The sequence below is a fragment of the Prunus persica genome, chromosome G5 (genome assembly GCF_000346465.2).
Source record: "Prunus persica cultivar Lovell chromosome G5, Prunus_persica_NCBIv2, whole genome shotgun sequence".
Taxonomy (NCBI): Eukaryota; Viridiplantae; Streptophyta; class Magnoliopsida; order Rosales; family Rosaceae; genus Prunus; species Prunus persica.
Genome location: NC_034013.1, coordinates 11,220,495 through 11,244,399, shown reverse-complemented (window position 1 = coordinate 11,244,399; position 23,905 = coordinate 11,220,495). Strand labels below are relative to the sequence as shown.

The 23,905-nt window shown below is 37.1% G+C and overlaps 4 protein-coding genes across 4 annotated transcripts; 1 reads left to right on the top strand and 3 right to left on the bottom strand.

Moving 5' to 3' along the window:
• Window positions 462-3,412, top strand: LOC18775762 (1-aminocyclopropane-1-carboxylate synthase). The gene is made up of 4 exons (XM_007209957.2): window positions 462-822; window positions 931-1,062; window positions 1,188-1,348; window positions 2,222-3,412. The coding sequence occupies exons 1-4, from the start codon at window positions 652-654 to the stop codon at window positions 3,207-3,209; spliced, it is 1,452 nt and encodes a 483-aa protein (XP_007210019.1). The 5' UTR covers window positions 462-651; the 3' UTR covers window positions 3,210-3,412.
• Window positions 5,723-7,233, bottom strand: LOC18776796 (heavy metal-associated isoprenylated plant protein 39). Its single transcript, XM_007208824.2, has 3 exons — window positions 7,047-7,233; window positions 6,556-6,631; window positions 5,723-6,315 (listed from the first exon to the last, which is right to left on the bottom strand). The coding sequence occupies exons 1-3, from the start codon at window positions 7,050-7,052 to the stop codon at window positions 6,014-6,016; spliced, it is 384 nt and encodes a 127-aa protein (XP_007208886.1). The 5' UTR covers window positions 7,053-7,233; the 3' UTR covers window positions 5,723-6,013.
• On the bottom strand, window positions 8,646-13,378 carry LOC18777529 (monodehydroascorbate reductase 5, mitochondrial). The gene is made up of 17 exons (XM_007209910.2): window positions 13,178-13,378; window positions 12,879-13,047; window positions 12,695-12,794; window positions 12,535-12,612; window positions 12,351-12,422; window positions 12,102-12,220; window positions 11,905-11,989; window positions 11,180-11,269; window positions 10,932-11,033; window positions 10,735-10,824; window positions 10,503-10,583; window positions 10,125-10,196; window positions 9,955-10,049; window positions 9,743-9,831; window positions 9,595-9,657; window positions 9,473-9,513; window positions 8,646-9,173 (listed from the first exon to the last, which is right to left on the bottom strand). The coding sequence occupies exons 1-17, from the start codon at window positions 13,185-13,187 to the stop codon at window positions 9,060-9,062; spliced, it is 1,470 nt and encodes a 489-aa protein (XP_007209972.2). The 5' UTR covers window positions 13,188-13,378; the 3' UTR covers window positions 8,646-9,059.
• On the bottom strand, window positions 15,965-17,925 carry LOC18777028. The gene has a single exon (XM_007210658.2). The coding sequence runs from the start codon at window positions 17,682-17,684 to the stop codon at window positions 16,506-16,508; it is 1,179 nt and encodes a 392-aa protein (XP_007210720.1). The 5' UTR covers window positions 17,685-17,925; the 3' UTR covers window positions 15,965-16,505.

Sequence of the window (23,905 nt, the reverse complement as noted above, 5' to 3'; positions counted from 1 at the left end):
GCTAGGTTTATCACATTTTTCGTACCACATTACGTACTACCTCTTTAATAGAAGTGGGCCCCATTATATTGGTGGGCTCCACCTCTATTAGAGAAGTAGTACATAATGTGGTATAAAAATGTGATAAGCCTAGCATTACCCCATTTAGAATATGAAACATGAAATTTATCGATCATGGCTGACGGTAGAGATACTTTAACTTACAAGCTTTGTCCTTTACATAAGGAAGTGACCATGAAAGTTCTTTTCCCCAGCTCAGGTTCAAAGTCTTTAGTATAATTTATAACATGGAAATGAACATCAAAACACCCACCTACTGTAACCAGATTTTCAAAGAAGCGACCATTGTGCTCCTTCATAGGAAACTTCATCAGATTCTCATTTCCTTAGAACAAAAGTCCAACTTAATATTGCATACTCGTCTCTCCGACCAGGCTGCTTACTTTATAAATACCATTAAGGAAGTTGCATTCCTCAACTAACTTACATATATCTTTATCTCTTTTAGGCTTTGCATAGCGGTCTAAAGCAAACCATTAGCGCTGCCCAAAAGACTAGACCCTCTTGCTCCTCTCTTCTCTTTATAAATAATTTACACTTTGATAGATATATTTCTCACTGCATTGCAAGGATCTTTAAGGCATATACACAATGGGGTTCACTGTGAGCAACCAACAGCAACTCTTGTCCAAGATGGCAACTGGAAATGGGCATGGTGAAAATTCTCCATACTTTGATGGCTGGAAGGCTTATGATAGTAATCCCTTTCATCCCACCAAGAACCCTAATGGGGTTATCCAGATGGGTCTTGCAGAAAATCAAGTAAGAATTTCCAAAAATGAAACCTTTCTTCATTCTTTTCCAAGTTAATTAGGTGGTTTTTGAAGAGCATAATTACTTAACTCTTGTTTTCTCTTCTTCTGTGTGCAGCTATGCTTTGATTTGATTGAAGAGTGGGTTTTGAAGAACCCAGAAGCCTCCATTTGCACAGCAGCAGGAGTAAATGAGTTCAAAGACATAGCTATCTTTCAGGACTATCATGGACTGCCAGAATTCAGAAATGTATGCACTCAAGATATATATGCTGCACTTTTTATTAGCATAATTGATTTGTTACCTTAATCTAGCAATATTTCATTAACATTTGGCTATATACTGACATAATTATTGGGGTGATAAATCCACAGGCTGTTGCAAATTTCATGGGAAAAACGAGAGGAAATCAAGTCACCTTTGACCCCGACCGGATTGTTATGAGTGGAGGCGCAACCGGAGCTCATGAGATGATAGCCTTCTGCTTGGCTGATCCTGGGGATGCATTTCTGGTGCCTGTTCCTTATTATCCAGGGTATGCTCTAATATTCTTTCGGGAAAGATTAAATTAATAATGTAGGCCATTTGCCTGATAATGAGACGTTTAGCAATTGATAAGTGGACCTTGACTTTTATTTCAAATCACAACTCTATGACTTTCGACCAACTTGAGCTTAGGTGGGGGCCTGAAAACGATCAATTACAACTGGGTCAGCAGATTGTCTTAAAAACCATTCAATACGTATTACATTTTGACAAAAAGGAAAAAGATGCTTGGGGAAAATGAGGTCCACTTCCCCTTTAGAGGACAGTTTACAACTGTGCAGACTTTGGATACTTTTCTTTATAAAAAAATCGTCCATTTCTTAGTTCTAGCCAACTAGCCTCTTCATACGCACTTCCGCAGCTGCAAGATGTTTTTTTTAAAAAAAAATTAAATTTATTTTAGAATTAAAAAAGATGATGGGTAGTTGTGTTCCATAAAAATAGGATCCATTATCTGATTTTCTTTTCATTTTAATTTTTTTAAATATGAAAAAGTATGAATTTATCATATTATCCTCATTTAATTAATAATTTTAATTCTTAATGTTTATATTAACTAAGGATATTTTCTGATATTTTGAATTGTTTCACAATTCTTGCCTTTTGCTTTATATATATAGATTAGTTGAAATCTTAGTAGCTGAATGCACTGAACTCGTGTACAATTCTTACCCTTTCATGGTGGCCCGGTAATTTCCACCTCATGTCAAAAGCAGTCAAAGCAGGGACAAATTTTCCCTGGTGAAAAACTTTATAATGAAACTGTTTAAAGGCAGCAAAGTTTAAATTAAGGGAAATAATCTTTGAACAACTTATATCCATTCTGCAGCAATTGATAATTTTTTTTGGAATTTATTTGCAGTTTCGATCGAGATCTTGGATGGCGAACGGGGGTGCAACTTATTCCAGTTGCTTGTGAAAGCTCCAACAGTTTCAAAGTCACCAGAGCAGCCTTGGAGGCTGCCTATGAGAAAGCTCAAAAGGATAACATCAGAGTAAAGGGCTTGCTGATCACCAATCCTTCAAACCCCTTGGGCACTGTCCTAGACAGAGAGACTCTGAGAAGCCTAGTGGCCTTCATCAATGAAAAGAAAATCCACCTGGTGTGTGATGAAATATATGCTGCCACTGTCTTCAGCCAGCCAAGCTTCATAAGCATTGCAGAAATCATAGAGGAAGATATCGAATGCGACCGCAACCTTGTTCACATTGTGTACAGCCTCTCAAAGGACATGGGGTTCCCTGGCTTCAGAGTTGGCATTGTGTATTCTTACAATGATGCGGTGGTAAATTGCGCACGAAAAATGTCAAGTTTCGGCTTAGTCTCTACGCAAACTCAGCATCTGATCGCATCCATGCTTTCAGACAATGATTTTGTGGACAGATTTATTGCACAAAGTGCTAAAAGGCTGAAAGCAAGGCACATGCGCTTGACTATGGGACTTGCTCAGGTAGGCACAAGTTGTTTGAAGAGCAATGGTGGGCTCTTTGTATGGATGGACTTGCACAAGCTCCTCAAGGAGCAGACATTTGAAGCTGAGATGGCGCTGTGGCACACGATAATCCATGAAGTTAAGCTCAATGTGTCACCAGGTTCTTCTTTCCATTGCCCTGAACCAGGCTGGTTCAGAGTTTGCTTTGCCAACATGGATGACAAGACCATGGAAATTGCTTTAACTCGAATCCGAACCTTCGTGCTACAAGATAACGAGGCTGTGGCGCCAAGGAAGAACAACAGGTTCTGGCAAAGCAACCTCAGGCTCAGCTTCCAATCACGACGAATGGAAGACATCATGATGTCGCCGTGCATAATGTCGCCTCAATCGCCTCTGGTTCGAGCCATGACTTAAAAAACGTGACTAACAAAAGATTCTTACTTCTTCTTAGATAGAATCTATAAATTCTTTTCTTGTGAAATTATTTTCATGCCATCTCTTCAGTCTTACCCGCAGAGTGATGTGCATTTTTCCTTCTTTTCACCTGATCAGTGAAAAAAAGATTGTATTTGTGTGTAATGATTTCTCACAAAATAGATTTGAAGAATTTAATTCAATGTTAATTGTTTTACATCAATATGTTTTAAGATCAAAACAATTGTGTATATAAGAAATCCTAATAGATTCATGCATTTCATAAAGAGTCAGAGAAAGCAACTGCAAAGCAATATATAGTAGGTCTCTCTACGACCATATACCAATATTAGACCAGAAGAACGTGGGCTGCGAAAATCTTGTTGAATTTTCATCTTGGAAAACATTATTGTGGTACAGAATTTCCTTTAAAAAACACATGAAAATTGAAAATCGTTTTTGTTCATTGTTCCCTAGTATATATTGTGCACGTGCTGTCATGAGACATGGTGTCTCATCAATTTCTGTTTTGTGTTTCTAAACATTTGGCTTCAAGCATGTTCCTATTTTTCCTTGATGGGCTAGTCTTTTAGAACAACTTTCAAAATGAGTCATACCAGTTTCAGTTCGTAAAGTTTGTAAGAGACTCGTTTATAAGACCTTTTTTTATGAACTATAAGAAGTTTATTTGGAATAAACGATCTTTTGAAAAATAATTTTAAAGCAATTCTATACTAAATTAAAAACTCAAAGTGTTGTGTTTGTTTTCATCGGATTCGAGCCAAAATTCCATAGAATATGAATAAGCTAAACTTGAGCACTATGATATTCGGCTTGACTTAGCTCGTCGGCTTGACTTAGCTCGTTTACACCCATGCCTATGACTCATCACCATGATGTATTAGTCCGGCCCATATCGTTAGTGGGTCGGGCCGGTCTGTTCCTCTCAACACCAGGAAGCCTTACTTTTGATGTGGCCCTTTTCTTCACAAACACTCATTAGGGAGCTGGATATGTTTATTTGTTTAGAAACCTGAATGTTGCCCGCCACCAAGACACTACCGAGAAGTCAACTGTGATGTCATTGATCCCCTTTTTCCAAGCGACAAAAAGAGCAAACTGCCCACCGCAATGGGGATGTTTTGAGAAATCTTTTGCTTGTATAAGCAAATACTGCTCATCAGCATGATAGCTGTGATCAATTCAATAGTACTCATCCTTGTTCTGCTTGTTACAATGTCACCATCTGCTTCACATTAATTTAAATTAATCACTCATTATTTTCTCTTATGTTCCCATCAAAGGATAAAGAACGATGGAGTTGGGATGGATTTGCTTAAACAAACCAAAGATTAGTTAGATTATTGGTAAACAAAAAAACATGAAAAGATGACTTCATCTTGTACACTATTAAGTCCAAGGACCATGGCATGGCACTAGCAGCTACACATATATAAGCATTTTAATGATAATATTAAGGTTTGGCATATATGCGGTCTTCTATTTCTCAACGAGATGTAGCTTAGTGAAAAAGGGCCTAAACTTGCAGACTAGTTGTCTCAGATTCGAACTTCCATTGCACCTTCGCAGTGTGTGTGAGAAAACCCCGCTCTCCCTAAATCATCATAAAGTTGTCTTCTCACTTCATCTAAAAGCCAAACTTGTGCCCTGGCCTATAAATTTGCATTTAACCTCTGCACTAATAGGAGCACTAACTAAATAATTAATTAACATTTCTTTTTGCAGCATATAATTCTGCGACAGAGACATTATTAATTGGAAACTTCACATCATCCAAAAGTTGCCCTTTCAAGTTACCACTTACAAGACTATCTCTTAACTTTTTTCAATCTCAGATTGCTAATTTTAAACACCCCCCCAAAATAAATAAAAACTGTGAGTAACAAGGTAACATTTATAAACTGCTCCGGCTACATTACAGTAAGAAATTGATGGTTAACAGCCATATTGCTACTGGTATATTTGTCATATGAATAAAAAATAAATTGACATGCTTTCATTTGGTTGTAGTTCAAAATGGATGTGGACCAACTGCAAGTCTGCAATTATTTGTTCTTCTTCTGATGTATTGAATTTAACCTGAAAGTACTGAGAATATGTATGACATGCATTTATATGTATAAATACTTGTGAAAAGTACTCAACATAAGCTTTGGTCTCTTCTGGAAGTGAAATTTATTGTTTGCCACCGCCCTTGGTTGTTTTTTGTTTTTTTCTGGGTTTGGAACTGAGTTGTTTGCCACTGCTTGTTCCTGATAAAACACAAGTGGGTTTCTTGATCCCACAGATTTCAAATTAATTATTCCAATATATAAAAAATTACTTGGTAGCATCATTGTCCTTTTTGGATTTTAAAATAAAGCTTCAACTACTTGTCAAAGAAACAAAAGTTGATTTCTTCCCACCTTTTATTTAAACAGATTAAATTGGCACTGCACTAGCAAGAAGTTGAGAGATCAAAACAAACATGAATCTGATAGAGGTTAGGTAAGTTAACTGTGGATAAACAGTGTTCTAAGTATGATTAACTATGTTAGCTTGATCAATTTGCAGCAAACTTGGAAAACCCCAAAATGAATATCAAGCACTACCAAAATGCTTGAAAGTTTCAAACACTTATTCTCAAGCTACTTGTACTACTGTACATACCACAGACTGTTCTTTTGGTTGGCCTCCAATTGGTTCAAAAACATGATTCAGATCAGATGCCTTACCAATACAAGATCAAACTGCATGCCATGCCCACCATCCTCAATTAACTGGCCCTAAATGGCAAAATTAATTTAACATATCACACAAGCATTAGGGTTTTCTTCTGCACTTTGCACACAGTAGTACTTGGTCATGTAAGGATTGTAGGCTTCGTAGGCTTTGACAAGCTCAGCAACTGAGTCTTTCTTCTTATCATCATCCTTCTTGCCTTCATCTTTTTTCTTATCATCTTTCTTTTCTTCTTTTGCTGGTCCAACTGTTAGTATGTCTGTGTGCCAACATTTTCTCAATTTGGCTACCACATCGACCGGGTCTATGTCGCCGGTCACTGTTAATTTCCTCTCCTTCATGTCCATAGCAATAGAGTCAATGCCTGCAAAAATCACAGAACAGAGGAAAAACAGAGTCCAATAAGTGCATGAAATATTAAATTTCAATAAAGTATATATGACTGAAAATTCTCTTGAGTCCAGTCACAATCTGCTACATGGATGCTCCAATATGTACTCAAAATTAAAATAATTGAAAGCATTTGACGTACGTTATGTTCAAAGAATCAAAAGTTCAGATGGAGCCAAAAACACAAAAACTGATCTGCTTAACTAGTTCATACCAGTAAGGCTGGAGACTGATTTCAAGGCCTTCTGCTTTTGCCTGTCATCGTGTAAATCCAATTTCAATACCACCTTCTGCAAAAAGAAAAAGAAATTTCAATCAGTATACGAAAATGGAAGGAACAAAACAATCCTTCTCGGACCAAAAATCAATGCTTTCTTCTGATACCAGTCACCAAAACCATGCATGTTCATAGAGATGGTAAAGTGTTTGAAGTCCAAACAAGAAACAAAATCAGACAAAAAGAAAAGAAAAAAAAGTTGAGAAAAGGATGTTTCATTTTTCTGAAATGATAAAAGGCAGAGGTCTTTAAAAATTAATTACCTATATGATATCAGGCATATCAGATAAAGATATTGCCATCAACCCATGAATCTTTGAAAGGAAATAAATAAATAAAAAACAGAGAGTTGCAGAAAACGCTGCATCAATAAGGAATGAAACTAAAGCATAAAAGATTGGGTTAGAAAGCAAAGTGAGAAACTACACCTTCATTTCAATTGGGTCCTGAGCTCTGACCAAGAACAATAAAATAGTAACAAAAACTAATCAAAAATTGTACTGAGCCAACTGGGCAAAGGGTTATGAGGAGGAGGAGGAGGAAGAAGAAGAAACAGAGAGGAGTCAAGAGGGGAAAAGTCGTGAGGAAGACGGACAGACCAATGAGCCCAAGCCTGCCGCGGGTTTAATATATAAAGCCAACAAACCAAAAGTCAAGTACTTAGAGTTGGAAATGGATGGGAAGGGCTTGCCTTGTTGGACAAGGAACCAATCAGTCGTGGTCCTCGCTCTCGGACTGTTTCCTCTGCGCCTGAATTGCTTGTACTTGTCTACCTACTCAGGCTGTGGGGTGTTGTACGTTTAGGTAGTGCAAGGGATTGTGACCTTTCGTCGTGACTTAGGGTTTGGGGAAATATATCTCTATGTTTTGTTTTTTTTTACTTTCTATTATTAGTTGATCTCATCTCATTATTGGAGCAAGAAGCTAAATTTGTTTCAAATTTTTGAACTCCATAAAGAATAGGTGTGTCTACGAGTAGGCCAATTTTTGGTGGTCCTCTCCTCTATCATGCATTGTCTATTCTAATTTTTCTTTTAATTTCATGATTTATGTAAGTTACAAAAGAAATTGAATTATGATAGCGAAAACATCACACATTTCATTAAGTTAGATCCTTCTCTCAATAATGCCAAGTAGATAGTTCTTTACATGCAATGCAATGATTTCCTTTCTCTTATAAACAAATTACAGTTTGACAGGTGTATAAAATTTGTGTGTGTGTGTGTGTGCGCACGCTCATTTTAGATGAGTCAATTATATACATATCTTATTTTCACGTTTTCCTTTGAAACTTATATTGAGAAATGATCAACGTTTTCTTTTGAAACTTATACTGAGAAATGAGAAAATTGAGTCAATTCAGTAATGAGATGCAAGTGCACGAGACGACTGTGTTCAGTCAATCAAATCATCTTAAAACCTATGCTCCAAGGAAGAAGAAATATAAAATAAAAAAAACGTTTAATACTCTAGGCAGGATTATTTCAACAAATTCTACTACTCTAGAACCATCCGGGTTCATAGCAAAAGCATGGAAATGAAAAGTCAACATAAGAATTTATGTCTAAGAAATGGAAAAGAGAGGGAGGAACCAGTCTCGGGCTGACAGACACTAACAACAACTATTTAAAATAAAATAAAAAATTTCCAACTTGATAATATCCCATCAGATAATTAATATTGCCTCCTAAAATAAAGATAGCAATTTGGATATCGATGGCTACTGTCATCTACTCCACAATATTTTTTTTAATTTTATATTTTTCACTATTTAAACATATGCTTTTAATTATTTAATTTAGTTTTATTTTATTTTTCTGGTCAAATATTATAATTTAGTTAGAATAACCGAACGCCCGCCACCAACGTTTCCACATACATGATAAGCACTGATGTCATCTCCCTTATTTTAAACATAGCATCCATTAAATCTAATGATTTAGACCGTAGTATTTGAAGGTTATATTTAAATTCATGAGTTCGATATAAGAAATTTTTCTGTTTGATGGTAACACCAAGCGGATAAATTTTGTCGCAATTGATTGCTATTGATGAGTATTCAGAAGAATTTATCCATAGGGTAAACTCCAGTTACTTTTACTGCCTCTAAATTACAGTCAATTTATTATGCAAAGAACATTGACTGTATACAGATAGCCGCATGACTTATTCCTAAAGCACTAACCAGGTAAAAAACCTGTCTAACATAGGAATTATACAACCTCTCTTTCTCTGCATACTCCTCGATTATGCAACTCTGTCTACACCAACTACCTCAAATTTCACCCAAGTGGGGGAAGGCTTAAATAAAATGAAGCATGAGGGCATCTAAACAGCTTTTGTCCTCTACCTAAACATCTGTAGATGCAAAACTCTTTCGGGTTTTGATTAACAGTACATAAACAAGCTGCTCTTTTCCTTGCTATACTGCATCTTTCAGCCTATAACGATGACCCGGCAATCTCTAGAGCTTCCTCAACTGAAGATGCGTTCTGAAGCTTGGCTTTATCAACAAGAGGCTGGCTCCTTGCAAGTTTCGGAAGGAGTTGAAATTCCTTGACAACACAACATGAGGTGTTAGGGCCATACAGGAAAAGATATGCTTGTAATTACAGATAGTGTGATAGTTAGTTGAATTATTGGCAGTCTTTTCTGATAATGTACAAAATTTCAGAAGAAAAACTCTCACATAATCCATTTTGAAAACTAATTCATGCATCTGTTTCTTATCATTACGACTCCTCTATCATTACTGCTATCCAAAAGCTTGGCCCCCAACGACATGGTCAGGGTTCAAGCCCCAGCCCTGTTCCTTGTCTAGCAAAAAAAGAGAGTAAAACATAACAAAATGTACCTCAGGACTTCCGCTCTCAAGAAGAACACCCTTCAATTTACCTGAAGCACAGTATGAATAAACTTTTCATTTCAGCTGTAATTAAAAAAAATAACAGTGTGGAAGACAGAGAGATTGTTTACCAGAATCTATCCAGAAAGTAGCAATCTTGGGATCAAAATTACCAATTTCAATGGTCTCTCCAACTGTTCAATAAAATGACAACAGTGAGAAAAAAAAAACACCATACAAATTAGAGCCAATAAAATTGCAAGCATCACAGATTCTTACCATTGTCCCCAAAAAATTGCCACCAAATTTTCCTGGGGCTTCCTTCATACTCAAATACCCTCGAGTAGAAAGATGGGAGATAATCATATCTGGATTTTTGTGCAGCAACACAAATCATCGAGAAGGAAGTTTCAGCACAAGGCAATGAAGAAAAATGAAATTCATCTTGTATTCTAAAAGACTAGACTACAAATATAGAGAGGCAAACATACATGTCAGTTTGTGCACTCAGTAAAGCTTTAACGCAATGCTGTGCAGAACGACGAGCATGATCTACATGTTCAACTCGTGCTATACGGTTATACATCTGTTCAGTGGAACACATTTTCTTTCAGAATTCAGATAAGAAATACTTTTCTGCTTAATTTAAATAAAGTTATACCTTCAATGGGAATGCTGCAACATCTCCCACTGCAAAGATTCCAGGTACGCGCGTCCGGAACAGACCATCAACCTTGGTTTTCAAAGTACAAAACAACAATAAAAAGAAAATAGACATTCTACTTGAACTAATCCTGGCTATCAGACTTTGAAATTATTGTTGTTCCAAGTTAAATTTCTATATTCAGGATTCTAAATCCTGATATGTTTAATATGAACAGAATAAAGTTAATCTGGCATGTAAATCTGGGTCTATCTATCTAAGGTTGTGCACGATACATAATACAGTATATATGTCGATATTATATGCTCAAAAAAAAAAGAAGGAAAATGTCATTTGTGTGTCACAACTTGTGGCAGCATAAATTTGGATATGCACCTGTATACCACCAACACTGGACTCCAAGCCCACCCTTTCAAAAGGACTGACAGCAGGTTTTGCGCCAATACCAATAATTACCTGCAAAAAGGAAAGAAACAGAACAGAAAGTATTCCAATTTCATGAACACAAAACTTGAAAATCTTCATTTATTATCCAAGATGAATGGGGAAGGTGACACAATGATGAAAAAACCCTGACAGCAAAGGATGTGTAGGAACAGAAACTTACTGTGTCTGCTTCTATGGTAGATCCATCGTCAAGCTTAACATATGTTACACGTCCATCAACACCAGCTTCTAAATTTTTAATTGAGGCACCCTGGTCGACACTTAAATGAGCTCAATAATCCAGGTCGAATGGAAATTATCACATAGTATATCTGTCAAGCTTGCAAAAGTGGAGAGAGAGAGAGAGAGAGAGAGTACCTTCAAGAATTTAACACCATTCTGTTGGTAGAATTCTTCATATCTCCGGGCAAGTGAAGGAGTAAACAGCCTTTGCAAAAGATAATTTTCTGGAAATACGATCTTCAAAAAGAAATATATAAAAAAAAATAAGAGAAGAAAAATGTAGATCCTAATTTTCCATATTTAAAACTTTTTTCACTTCATGAACATTTTTGTTATATCATCCGAAGAAACATAAAAAGGACCAAGTTGAATATAACACACACAGTTGTATCAAGGTTCCAGCCAATAGCAGCTGCAGCAACCTCCATACCAATATAACCACCACCAACAACAACCACCTTTTTTGCTTTCTCCTGGAAAAGAATATGCGAAATTTTACTGAAAGGAATATGCTACTAGTCCAAACAACAAACCAAACCTCAATAAAACATAGTTCTACAAGAAAGCATGTAACCAGGTATTAATTGACTAAAAGAAAGTTATTGAACAAATTAAACCTCTTAAAATAAATTTACAAGGTTTGCACTTCGTTTATCCAGGGTCTGCATAACTTACCATTTAACTGAATGCTACAAGTAAATAATTGATAATTAATGAAATGAAGGGAACAACAACTACTACACTCCTAAAGCAGATATAGTGTCAAAATATGCATGTAATACACAAGCTTCATAAGACATCGAAAAAGCAGAATAAACACTATGACTGAACATGATAGTGTACTGCAGCGTAGAAAGCAAGCACACTTGCGTTATGTCAATCAAGTTTGCCTTGAAGTGCCAAATGACACTCAACAAAACAATACAGCTAAATCGTCAAACAGTATACACTTGTGTAAATGACGTGGGACTTCTCCATTAATCTCAGACAATATCCAACAGTTGCATTAAAAGTTTAAAGAGGTAGATCTATTTCATTGTTCCATATGCACTTCATTTAGTAATTGCAACATGGAAAGAAACTAAAAACAAATTAATCTCAAGCTTACCAGTGAAGATATTAGTGCATCAGCATCTGCAACATCCCGGATATAATGAACACCAGGTAGGTTTCCTCCAATTTTCTCCGGTAACCTGAAACCATTGTCAAGGAAGCAGCTTTGCTTTAGTTTAGCTATGTACAATCTATCAGCACTTATAATTCATATAAACTAATTAGTAACTGTCAAAAATTATCTAAACCCACCTTGAGGCTGTACATCCTGTGGCGACTATCAGTGATCCATACTTAAGCAGTTTGCCAGAATTTGTAGTCAGGGTCTGCTTTTCGATATCAATATTTGAAACCAGATCTTCATAGAACATCTAAATAGAAAGTTGAAAAAACGCAACAACATTGTAGCATTACATTTGCACCATTGCAAAAAACTAACTTATAAAGCAGTTCCAAAAATTGGGAAAAATGCTAAGAAGAGGAATAAAAATAAAAATTTACCTCTATCCCATTTTCCTTATACCAGTCAGGTGTTTGCCTCTCCCCACCAGATCCAACACAAGTATGAAACCCCTATAACAATAATATTTCAAACTCTAAACTCCATAACATTACCATAAAGACCATTATGTCATATTTCAGAAAATACTCAAAATTCATAGACTCAAGTGTGATTTCAGCTTACAGGTAATCGTGCTGGCTTCTTATCTAAAGGGAACAAATATCCTTTCGTCAGGGCTGGACGCTCATAAGGAGCATGGGCCTGTTCACAAAACCCACCAAAACTTCAATAACAATAACCAAATAAAAAATTTCAAAAAGGATGGGAAATTTGATTTCACTACCTCTTTGGATACGATCGCAAGGCGTCCATCGGCCATTCCGTGTTCGACGAAAGTCCTTGCCGCATAGCCAGCCGCATTGCCACCACCAACAATCACAAACCTGCAAAGACAAAGAGTTCCACAAAAAATTTAAAAACCGGTGCGAAATTTCAAGCTGAAAAGACTGAATTTTCGAATGACTCACTCCCGGTTCTCATTGGAGAAAGATGAAGACGAAACGACGTAGCTTCTGTGGAAGGTTCTGAATCCGATTGAAGAAGAGCGGTGAGCTGCTGGGGATTGATGAGGGAACCAGAGAGAAACGGAGTGCTTCAAGCACACAGAGTTGGCTAGGTTAGCCATTCGTCTGCGAACTGTAGCTTGCCAAGCAAGAAAGAGAAATGAAATTAAAGAAAATTAGGGATTCTACAACGACGATCAAGATTGAAGAAGGTAAAATGGAGATGAGAGTGAGCGTGGGGTTTGATTTTGTAGAGCTCGAACCTGAAGACATTGGGAACTGAGAGTGGCTTTGTTTTCAGATTTTTTTCTGTAATTAAATTAATTAATTAATTATTGGTGGGTGGCTCTTGAAAAGATCCAAAGGTCAGTGAGGGAGAACTGTATGCTGGCGGGTGAATCGCTGGCTTCAGAAGGCACTGCATTAGCCATGGAGGACGTTTCCAAATGTCTGGGGAGTGATACGGCGCTGTTTTGCTTGTGCATAAGTTATGTGTTGGAAAGTTGGAAACCAGTAAATTGCTCGACACGTCGTCGTTTGGTTCTGTCCACATAATTTGTTCGAGAACGTTCCACGTCTCTACATGCCGACAGTATTGTTTGATTTGTTGAGATTAATGAATTGTCATTTGATTTATAAAATACAAAAAATCTAATGCTATACGTACCAAATTGGTTTCTCCTGAAGCCAAGTGAAGCTTTCATTTACAAATAAGTTGTTTAGACCTAGATTTTTTCGAGGTGAAACAGAAAAGGGTGGGGCCTCTTTTCGTGAAATTTAAAAGTTAGAATTGGGTTTGGTCCAGTCTATTTAATCAATTTCTTAATGGATCTTGAGGAAGCAAGCCCTTCTACACAAATGATTCAACTCGACCCATTTAGTCAAGCTCTGAGGTTCAAGAAGTTGTCTCGACCTAATCTGAAAGGGAGTATGTTCACTGAGAAACAAGTTTATGATACGGAGTCCTTTCGGAGACATTCGATAAAGTTGGAACGATACAGAGAAGATTAACATGGCCCTTGAACAAGGATGACATGCATAAATCGAAAAATATCCCAATTTTTTACCTGCAAAAGAGTGTTGGGGTGGTTCAAGGTCAAGTAGCTCATGTGTTGGCATTGTGGTGCTTGTGGCAGGAGGGTTTGTATTCAATTCTTGCTGATAGCGAGGATGAGGCATGCCTTAGCTCGGGGAATTGAAAATGTTCCCTTGTGTGTGGCCCGCAATGGGGGATGCTCCATTCAGTTTTAAGGGGGATACCACTGTTTCCCCTTTAAGGATTTTGAGTTCACAAAAAAAAACAAAAAATTTATGACACGGCCCACGAAAATAAGCCGAAGTGCTCCTCAAATGCAATTTCAAAATTGTTTTTATTTCCTTAGGATTTCATGTAATCATATAATCAAGATCTTTGTTCTTCAAAGTTCTTGAGCACCATCCATTGTAGTCAATATATCAACAAGATTTTCTTTATTACACTTCAAATTTTTTCTTGAGCACCATTTGCCTCACCAAAAATCCCTAGTTTTCTAAGTATCTATCTGCCTAAGTATTATGGCTGCCGACCTCGACGCCCTAAGCTATAATTTGTAAAAGCCTTGTTGCCAAGGTAAAAGAACCAACGGCTGAGAGGTGTTCTTTCCTCACCCACAATCGTTTGATTAGAAATCAAGATCCAACCCACCAATTACATGCACAACCACTGAGGTCATCACGTTGGTACGCCTCACATCCTTCCACATCCTAAGAAAGACGTCAGTTGCTCCATTTTCTCGGCAGGTTGAATATTACTTTTCTTTTTATTACCTTAATTAATAACAAGAGGCCGAAAGAATTTGAGATCAACAATCGTGTATTGATATTGATATGTCTCAAAGACACATGTCAAATGGTGTGGAGAGAACATACAGGGGGATTATATTACAAGTTTCTCTTACTCTCATAAGAGAAATGTGGTTGATAATGTATACAACTAAATTTATCCCAATTTCTTATAGCTAGGTTTCAAGACCAAACCCAATTAAAGCACCCCCCATATCTCACTCAAATCACATAGTTTGTCCTTTAGCTAAGCCTTAAAAATGGAATTAAAAGTTCGATTTCCCCTAAAAGCCATATTAATCTCTGATTTTGATTTTCCCTAAAAGCCATATTAATCTCTGATCATTGTGACAAATATATAATCCTAACACCAACAAATTTAATTCTCTTATGTATTGAGGGAAATTCTTATATATGACATCTCAGACCACGTAACACTACTCTCATAAAGACTAGAGCTGCTTATAATTTGGTATCATATGATATGACCCACTCGTGATACCATCCTTGTGAGTGTGATGCCGTATACACCAGTGGCACAAAAGAATCGCTATTGCATTCAAATCTTTGTTGCCTTCACTTTGCAGTAGGAATATCTGTCAGTTGGGGTGGCTGCCATAATATATTCCAATGCTGTTAATTAACGGCCATTATGCTCTATCAATGGGGACAAAGGAAAACCAAATCCCCGCTCTTCTGCAACAATCTAACCTATCCTTGAGCTCTGCATGGACCAAAATGGCAGAAACCAAAATCCAGGAAATAGCAAATAAGAACAATAGTTTGCACTCATGAATCAAAAGTTGAATCAAAAGTTTGCAGCTAAGCTTTCCACTCATGAATCAAAAGTGAGTTGGTGGGTCATACGGGGAATGTGAAACTGCAATCAGTAAGAGGCCTCAAAAGTCACAGGCTTTGCTCTTTTACATGCCAAAAAACCCGAGTCACAGACAGGCTGGCCTAGCAAATATGTCTTCTTTACTTTATATATGCTGTGTGTTGGTTCCTCCAAGTCACCATAAATCTTCTAATGCCACAAATGACCCTGAAGAAGTTATTTGTAGTAAAAACCAGGATGACCTAGCATTTTGGCCAGCAGTACTGTAACTTGGTCTGCGGTTTGTTCCTGTGAAACAAGTGGCACAGATGACTGCCAATCATAGAAGTTGTCTTTGCCCCAATTGCGGTTATACCTTTTCACTTTCGGTTGGTAGTTAAAGGGCATCATCTTATCTTCAAGACTTTTTAACTATGATTTGACGTCTCCAAAATTGAATATTTTTCAAGTGTTTGGTGAAAGCAAAAGCAAAAGCAGAAACTGCAGAACCCTAGCAATCAGGAACTTGAGGAACAAATATTGACAAAGGAGAAAGAAAAAGAGAATTGAAGAACCCAAATAGAAAAAGAGAAAACACCAACTTTAATTGGGTATGTACATTTTCTCTTTTCAGTTAGATTTTCTGTACCCAAATAACCAACCAAGAACACAAAGAAAGAAAAACAGAGTAGATAAGCAAAGCATACTTCAGCACATTCTGTATAGGCTGGCTGAAGCACTTTGGCTATTAGGCTATGTATAATCCTACCAAAATGAACCCTTCTAATAACTATACTCTAATTCACATTGCAAGACCCAAAAAAAACTTCATGTTCTTGGCTCATTGAGCAAATTTGAAACTACGAACAACATTGCAAAATTCACCTCCTTCAATAAATTGAACTCTTCGATTGTTGTTCGTCTTTGACTAGTCAGGACCCAAGTTTTGATCTTTACATGACGGGCGCGGAGGCTTTGCCGCCTTGGTCCAAAACATCAAGCACCTCAGACCTGCTCCTCACCACCCTGTGAAACAACTCTCTGATCTGCTGTTGCAGAGGCACCAAACCCTCCTCCATTTTCCTGCAAGTCTCCGCCAACTCCGCCACCTGCGCCGCCACCTCCTCCAGCTTCTCCGCCTCCGCGGGGAACTGAAAAGAGTCCGAAAACTCGATCAAACTCTGCCCCAATTTCTCCATCTTCTGCATCTCCTCGAGCAAGCCAGCCGAGCCCTTCTTCTCCTTCTTCTTCCACTCCTCGCTGATTTTCTCCTGGAGGCCGATCATGGCCTGAGCCCACGCCAAATTCCTTGGCACCGGAAAATGCGTCATCAGCCCGTTTCTCTCCTGGCAGGGGATCGCCGTCACCAACATCCACATCACAAACAGCATAATTGTGCTCATTATGTAAACCGGCTGGGCCAACCCAGAGGCCTCATTGCCTTTCGGAGCCACCAGATTGCTCGACATCGCCTGAATTTGCTTGGCGGCGGACCAGCCTTTTGACATTCCCCAGGACAAAGCCCGAAAATGCCCCACAGCCCGCTCTTTATTCGGGGCAGAAACGCCACTCCTGCGACCGAAAGACCAGCTTCTTTCGGTGGCTTTGTTTCCACCCCCTTCTTTGTCCTCCACGGCCATCCCGATCACCAGCGCGCTCAGCGCCTTCTTCGCTCTCCGAACCTGGCCATCCCCAATCGGCCTCTGCTCCAGAGCAGAGACCGCAATCTCAGCCAGCTTCTGGAAATGCCTGACGGAATCGACCCCGTGCGAGACCGCATTGCAAATGTCCAACGCTTTGACAACGCGGTCCAAGAACTCGGGGACGAGACGGTCGAGTGGGGGCTTGGAAATCTGAGATGGGTCTCGACCCATCAGCAGAACAGCCTTGAACTCGGCCTCGCAGCAGAGAAAAACGTCGAGCAGCTTCCGGACCCATGCAATTGATAGCATCGGGTCGGAGGGGAAGTCTTCCGAGGGAGATAAGAGGTCGGAGAATCGATCAGCGACGTGCTTCTGGAAGTGTTCGAGGTCTTCGAGCTCTTGCTCGTGGTTGCCTTCCATGGAAACCACCTGGTTTCTTCGGATGCTGATTCGGTTCAGAAACGAACCCTGGTTATCTGTGGCACCCATTTTCGGGATTGTTTTCGTTTGCTGGTGTGTGTGTTCGTTTTTTCTCTCCTGGAATTAAATTTGAAGAATTGGAAAGGGAAAAAGAGAGAAATGAGAAACAGAGAGAGAGGAGAGAAAAAGGAGAAACGGAGAGGGGTAAAAATTCGAAAGATAAGGGGAGTCGGGTGGTTTTGCAGTTATATATGGGGCGAAATAAATCTATGGCTTGGTCTGGGGCGAGACCGTTTCTTGTTCCTTTTTGTAGACGCTGACTAGGAATATTGTTCCAAGACTACCCTTCACTGTTTCCTAGAATTACAAAACAAAACCAATTTGCTGCTTTAAATATGGAAGTAAAATTTGATTTGCTAGTTTTTAGTTTTTACAAATGAATCTTGATCGAAAAAAACCGCAGTATTAGCATGTGAGAAGATGGAGTTTGGCTTTGATTACTTCAACTTGGGTTGTGTTTCTCTGCATCTATTTACCGGCTATCTTATTTTTTTAAGTTGCTGTTCAATATTGTTTTCAACTTTTGCCTCAATATACAATGATTTTAATTACTTGAAAAAGATCTCATTATGAAATATATGCAGAATAATAATACTGAGGATGGATGATGAATCTGTAAGAGGAGCAATGACAGAAAGAAAAAAGAAGAAGAGAGATAAAGGCAACAGAATTTTAGAACAAGTTTCAATAACGAATGTGCGAGTGGTGGTTAAAAGACTAAGAATTCCTTTGTAATTATTTGTTTATGTAATATATTAATAGATTACGCACAAAGTGCTTCGATTTTACTCTTCTCAAACAGTTGATGGATTAGTTTCAAATTTAGTCAAGTCTTTGGATGAAGATTACATACACATTGTGTTGTCATCAAGGAAGCATGTATCTATGGCCCATTGGAGGCAGATGCCATCAATTAATTTTTTTCCTTCAGAGAAAAATAAAATAAATTGGCTATATTATTTTAGGTTACTGTGTGTAAAAATACATGTGTACATATTCTTACAAAATGTTCGCCTTCCTATATAATTAATTTCTAAGGTATGGTGTTAGCAAAATGGGGAAGACAACATATTTGGTAGCACGAATTATTCCACATGCATTTAAAAGATCCTAAATTTTTTCAGCAATTATCAATTGGTTTTAAACACAAATGTAAAATTTCTATTTCGGTTACTATGCTACTCTATCAAATAAGAGGAGAGAGTAATCTTCCAATGTGCATTTCTAAACTATCTATGATTTCATTTTAGTTACAAGCTATCTGTGATCTTTGATTTGACCAAGTGTTTACAACTATTTCATTATTTTTCATGTATGGCACCATCACCAAGTAATGGCATTATAAGTTGAATTGCTAAAATTAATATAACAACTTAATTAGCTGACACGTGTTATATATGATTGTAAATTCAGAATAACCCAAAATAGATAAAGCTTGAAAAAAAAAGTTATAATAATACAAATAAAACCCTCACAAATAAGAAGTAAAAAATTCTCACAAAAGGAGAGGTAAAAACTACACAAGAAAATCCAAAAAGTCTATGCAACTTATTCTAAATATAAAGAAACCACAACATAAATAGTGGTACAGATCTGACACCTAGATGTATGTGGAGATTCGATACCAAGATGCTTCTGCTTGTAACGAGTATTGGAAAATCATTATAAAATGAAAACAAATAGGTGAAACCTTATGTCTCTGAAAATTGGAGAAAAGAGGATAAGAGGAGAGGGGAAGTAGAGAGGAGGGGAGCGGAGAGGAAGAATAATGGCTTTTTCCCCCTCAAATTGAAAACGGCCGTAGAGTGTTTTTTGAGAGATATAGGGCTAAGATTTTTTCTTTGAATATTTGTTCAAAATATAAATAAACAAATATATTAAAGAACCAAAATTCTTGGTTTCTCTTGTCTCTATCAAGTCTAGCATCTAATTTGATGAATCAAATATATTCATTAGACTAATGGGAAAAATTGCATGTATGTATAATGGCAGTTTAGAGATTTACGTTAAAACTAAGGGCAAGAACGTTAGATGGTGATCCATTCATCTAAAGGAGTGCTGAGTCAGCAAACGGCGATGATGTACGTACGCGTTGTTCCGCGACAGATAGACAGCGATCGGTCTAGTCCGATAATGCCAAAAAAGAAGGAGGAAAAAGTAAAAGCCCACTTTGACCGGGTCTTGTCCTCCTCCTCCTCCTCTTTTGGCCGTTTTCCGATTCCCTACAACGCTTCTGCACGATCCACATTTGCTCCCTCCCTTGCTTTCCCCACCTTTTTATTTGCCTAAATATCTGGAATTTTTTTGGATGGTACATAATTTCTTTTGCTTTTGCCTTCAAATTTGTAGATTTTCAGATAAATATTGTACTAATTTACACTTTTTAATTATTTAATTAATTTATTGATTATTGGTATTCATATTAAAAATGAGTATGTGTGTCAGTTATGTTATTGTTCATGATCACCTGAAACAATTACATTCTGTGGCAGAGTTAGTAAATTGTCTTTGGGGCCAGTACTGTAATTATAAGGTTTTATAGTTTTATATTTTAACTGATATTGCAACAGGTATTTAAAGGTTATTGGCTTTTACATGGACTCAGGGGGACCACGACAACTACAAGCCTGTATGTTACTCCGATGTTGATTACATTGATACGATGACAAGATACAATTCTAAAACCAATTTTTACTCAATTTTTTATTATTATTTAAGAGCAACTACTTACAACAAAACTTAAACCCAAATGAACGTAGAAGATGGGTTTCTTAAACTGTCACATATAGTAAAACATCACTAAATGGATGTAGTGGGTGGCATAATTAGTGAGGTATTGATGACGCACTAGGTTTAAAAGTGATGAATAGAAATTACACTTCAATCTATAATTTATCTTCTCCTAGACATATTGCCTATTCAATTTCTCAAAAGACATCATGTGCTGAATTTCTTGAAATTAGGACCACCGAATATTGAGAAGAAAAGAAGAAGAAGAAGAAGTTGTTTAATGAGTAGAAGACCAAAATTAGATGGAATATTTGCCAAAAGTGAACATGTTTTGCCAAGCAAAGAGAGCATTCAATTGGGCATGCACCACGTGTAGTTTTGAGAGAGAGAGAGAGAGAGAGAGAGAGAGAGAGAGAGAGAGAGAGGGAGCCATCCTGATTGCCCTAGAGGCATTAGATTAGATTATTGAGGTCAAATTTTTTGGATAAAAAGATTATTAGGATAGATAGGGGGGTTGCCCTATCTTCGTCATGATGATATTTGATGGCAATGGCATTGAATCGTTAATTGTGGCGTAAAATGAGACAAAAAGTGATGACCAAATTAAGGAAGTGATTAAGAAATTAAGTTAACATTAACATTAAAAAAAAGAGATGAGGTGATTAAGACACCGGCAACTTATCTTGGCATGGTCAACAATTGAATCTTAAATAGTTATACCTTGATAATTAGGATGATCCACTAGGGATGACAAAAATCCCCATAGGGGCCGGTCCTCGTCGGGTCCCCGATCCTAACGGGGGGAGATTTCGGGGCTAAATGGGTATCGGATACGAGGATCCACAAACTTGAAAAATCCCCTACGGGTATGGGGAGGGGATGATATTGGCGTCCCCATCCCTGAACCCAACCCGAAAATATATATATTTATATTTAAATAAATAAATAAATTATAATATTTATGTTTAACCCTAAGTTAACTTCCGTCTCCTAATTCTTCCTAATTTTCTATGGAATTTCATATTGATGTGATTTTAAATAGTTGAGTTGAACTTTATAGTTAATTTGGATGTGTTGAATGATAATTTAATATGAAACTTAAATGTTAAAATGTATGATAAATATTTTTTTATGCAAAAAAATCGGGAATTCAAGGCGGGTATGGGGGATAGTCCCCCAACGGGGACGGAGACGGGGATTCCCCGAAACCAAATAAACGGGGAAGGGTTTGGGGACGGGGGCGGGGATGGAGAACGGGAATGGAGATGATATTGTCATACCCGGCCCCTACCCGACCCGTTGCCATCACTATGATCCACAAACTCCCTAACCCATATTTCCCTAACCCATATTTCATAATCTAAAAAATTATTACATGGTTGGATTAATTAATCCTAAGACTCCCCCATCATATCATGTGTCACTTTAACATGCAGTTTACCATGAAAAACGGCGATCCGTCAGAAATATTTTAATTGTCTTGCTTTTTTTTTTTTTTTTTGGTTGAGAAATTCTATGATTGCATTCATAATTCAGTTAAAAAAGTCACTAGCCACAAAGAGCCAATTCAAACTAGCCACAAAAGAGCCATTATAATAACGGAGCGGTCTAATATTAAAATTAAGACAATCTGGTGTGTCTCCACTAACGATTAGGTAGGATCGAAGAAATTCTGGCATAGGCATCCCAACTAAGATTGCAAACTTATAATAATAATAAAAAGATAAAGTTTGAAAAATCAAGCCATAACAATACAAATAAAACTCTCACAAATGAGAGATGAAAAGCTCTCACAAAGGAGAGATAAAAAGCTCTCACAAAAGAAGAGGTGAAAACTACACAGAGAACCCAAAGAGTCTCTGCAACTTATTCCAAACATAAAGAAATTGCAAAAAAGATGGTGATGGAGATTCGACGCCAAAATGCAGGTGAAGATCCGACGCTGAGCGACAGCCGCCGATAATGATTGGATGAAAATCATAACAAAACTAAGACAAATAGAGAAAACTCTCTGTCTCTGAAAATGGGGGAAGAGATGAAAGGAAGAAGAGAAGAGGGGAGAGGGGGGGAAGAACAATGGCTTCCTCCCCCTCAAAGTGGAAAATGCTCTAAAAGTGTGTTTTGGGAAAAAGAGGGCTAGAGTTTTTTGGGAGAATCCTGAGTGAGTCTGCTTCTAAAAGCATCATTCTTTTTTCTTTCTCTTAATTGTCTTGTTTAAATATGAGGTTTTGATTAATTAAAGGTTAGTTTTGTTATAGTAACTAATTTGTATAGTTAGTCATCTAAAATTATTTTATTAGGCCACCAAATATTTAATTAGGATTAAGAAATTATATCAAGCCATATCATCCCGCTCACTCAACAGACCCACTAATAGCTAATTGAGTAATATTTTTTTTTGCCGAAAGCTAATTGAGTAATATAAATAGGATAGTTTGTTGCTTTGCATAATAATCTGTTACAAACATAAATATCTTAATATTTGGCGCGTGAAACGGTTAGAAACGGTTATTTTAAAGAGATTAAAATTAATGAATTAGATTTTAAAAAAATATTTCATTAATTTCAATCATAATTAATTAATGAGTAACTCACCAACCCTCATGACATGGGAATCTTTGTCTTCTTCTATCACAATGGCAAGTTGATTTTTTAATTAATCACCACCTTTTGTGGATCCGATCAGTCATGCCAAGCACCACTTGTTTGACTACTTGGCAATTGTTGGTGTGGAGATAAATAAACAAAAAATTATTAGATACTAATTCAGTAATTATCCAATTAGCAACGGAGTACTAACAGTAAAACTTCAACTCTAAAAATTTGGAATTTGTTACGTTTTCTAATATTAGAAAAATAAATACTACTAGACTAACAGCTAGTTGCAAACATGCGTCTTAAAAACGCAACTACTATAGGACTATAGCATAAAAAGACTTAGCATCAGTCTATTTATAATTTGTAATTTGGCCTTATGTCCATAATTAGGTAAGATTCATAGAGGTTTCATGACAACAAATGTAAAGCGAAAGTGTCCAAAGAAAACCGTGTTAGAATCCATGTGTGAGTCAACTCATGAGGTTCGAACCGCACTTCAATTCATGAGATCACTTCAGTTGCTAATTAGCATGCCGTATGTTTGATATGGTAAACCCAAAACATTTCCTCTCTAACTAAGTTTTGCACGACCAAATTTAAATCCATATTTCGCTTTTGGGTCATGACTTTGTAGTGATGGGCCATGCTAGCTTACTAGGTTTTTGGGCCTAAATATATGGATTTTTTTATGAGTCTTCAAAATTTGTAGATTTTCAGATAAATATTGAGTCAAACAACATGGGTCGAATATTTTTTGATATATTTTTGTTTTTTAAAAGGAGATATTTATAATACAATATGTAAACTCTAGTAGGGTCATACAAGGAAACAAATAAAAAATCTAATTACACAATATTTATACAAAAGAGAAAAAGAGGATTATGAAATTATATCAAGTCCTA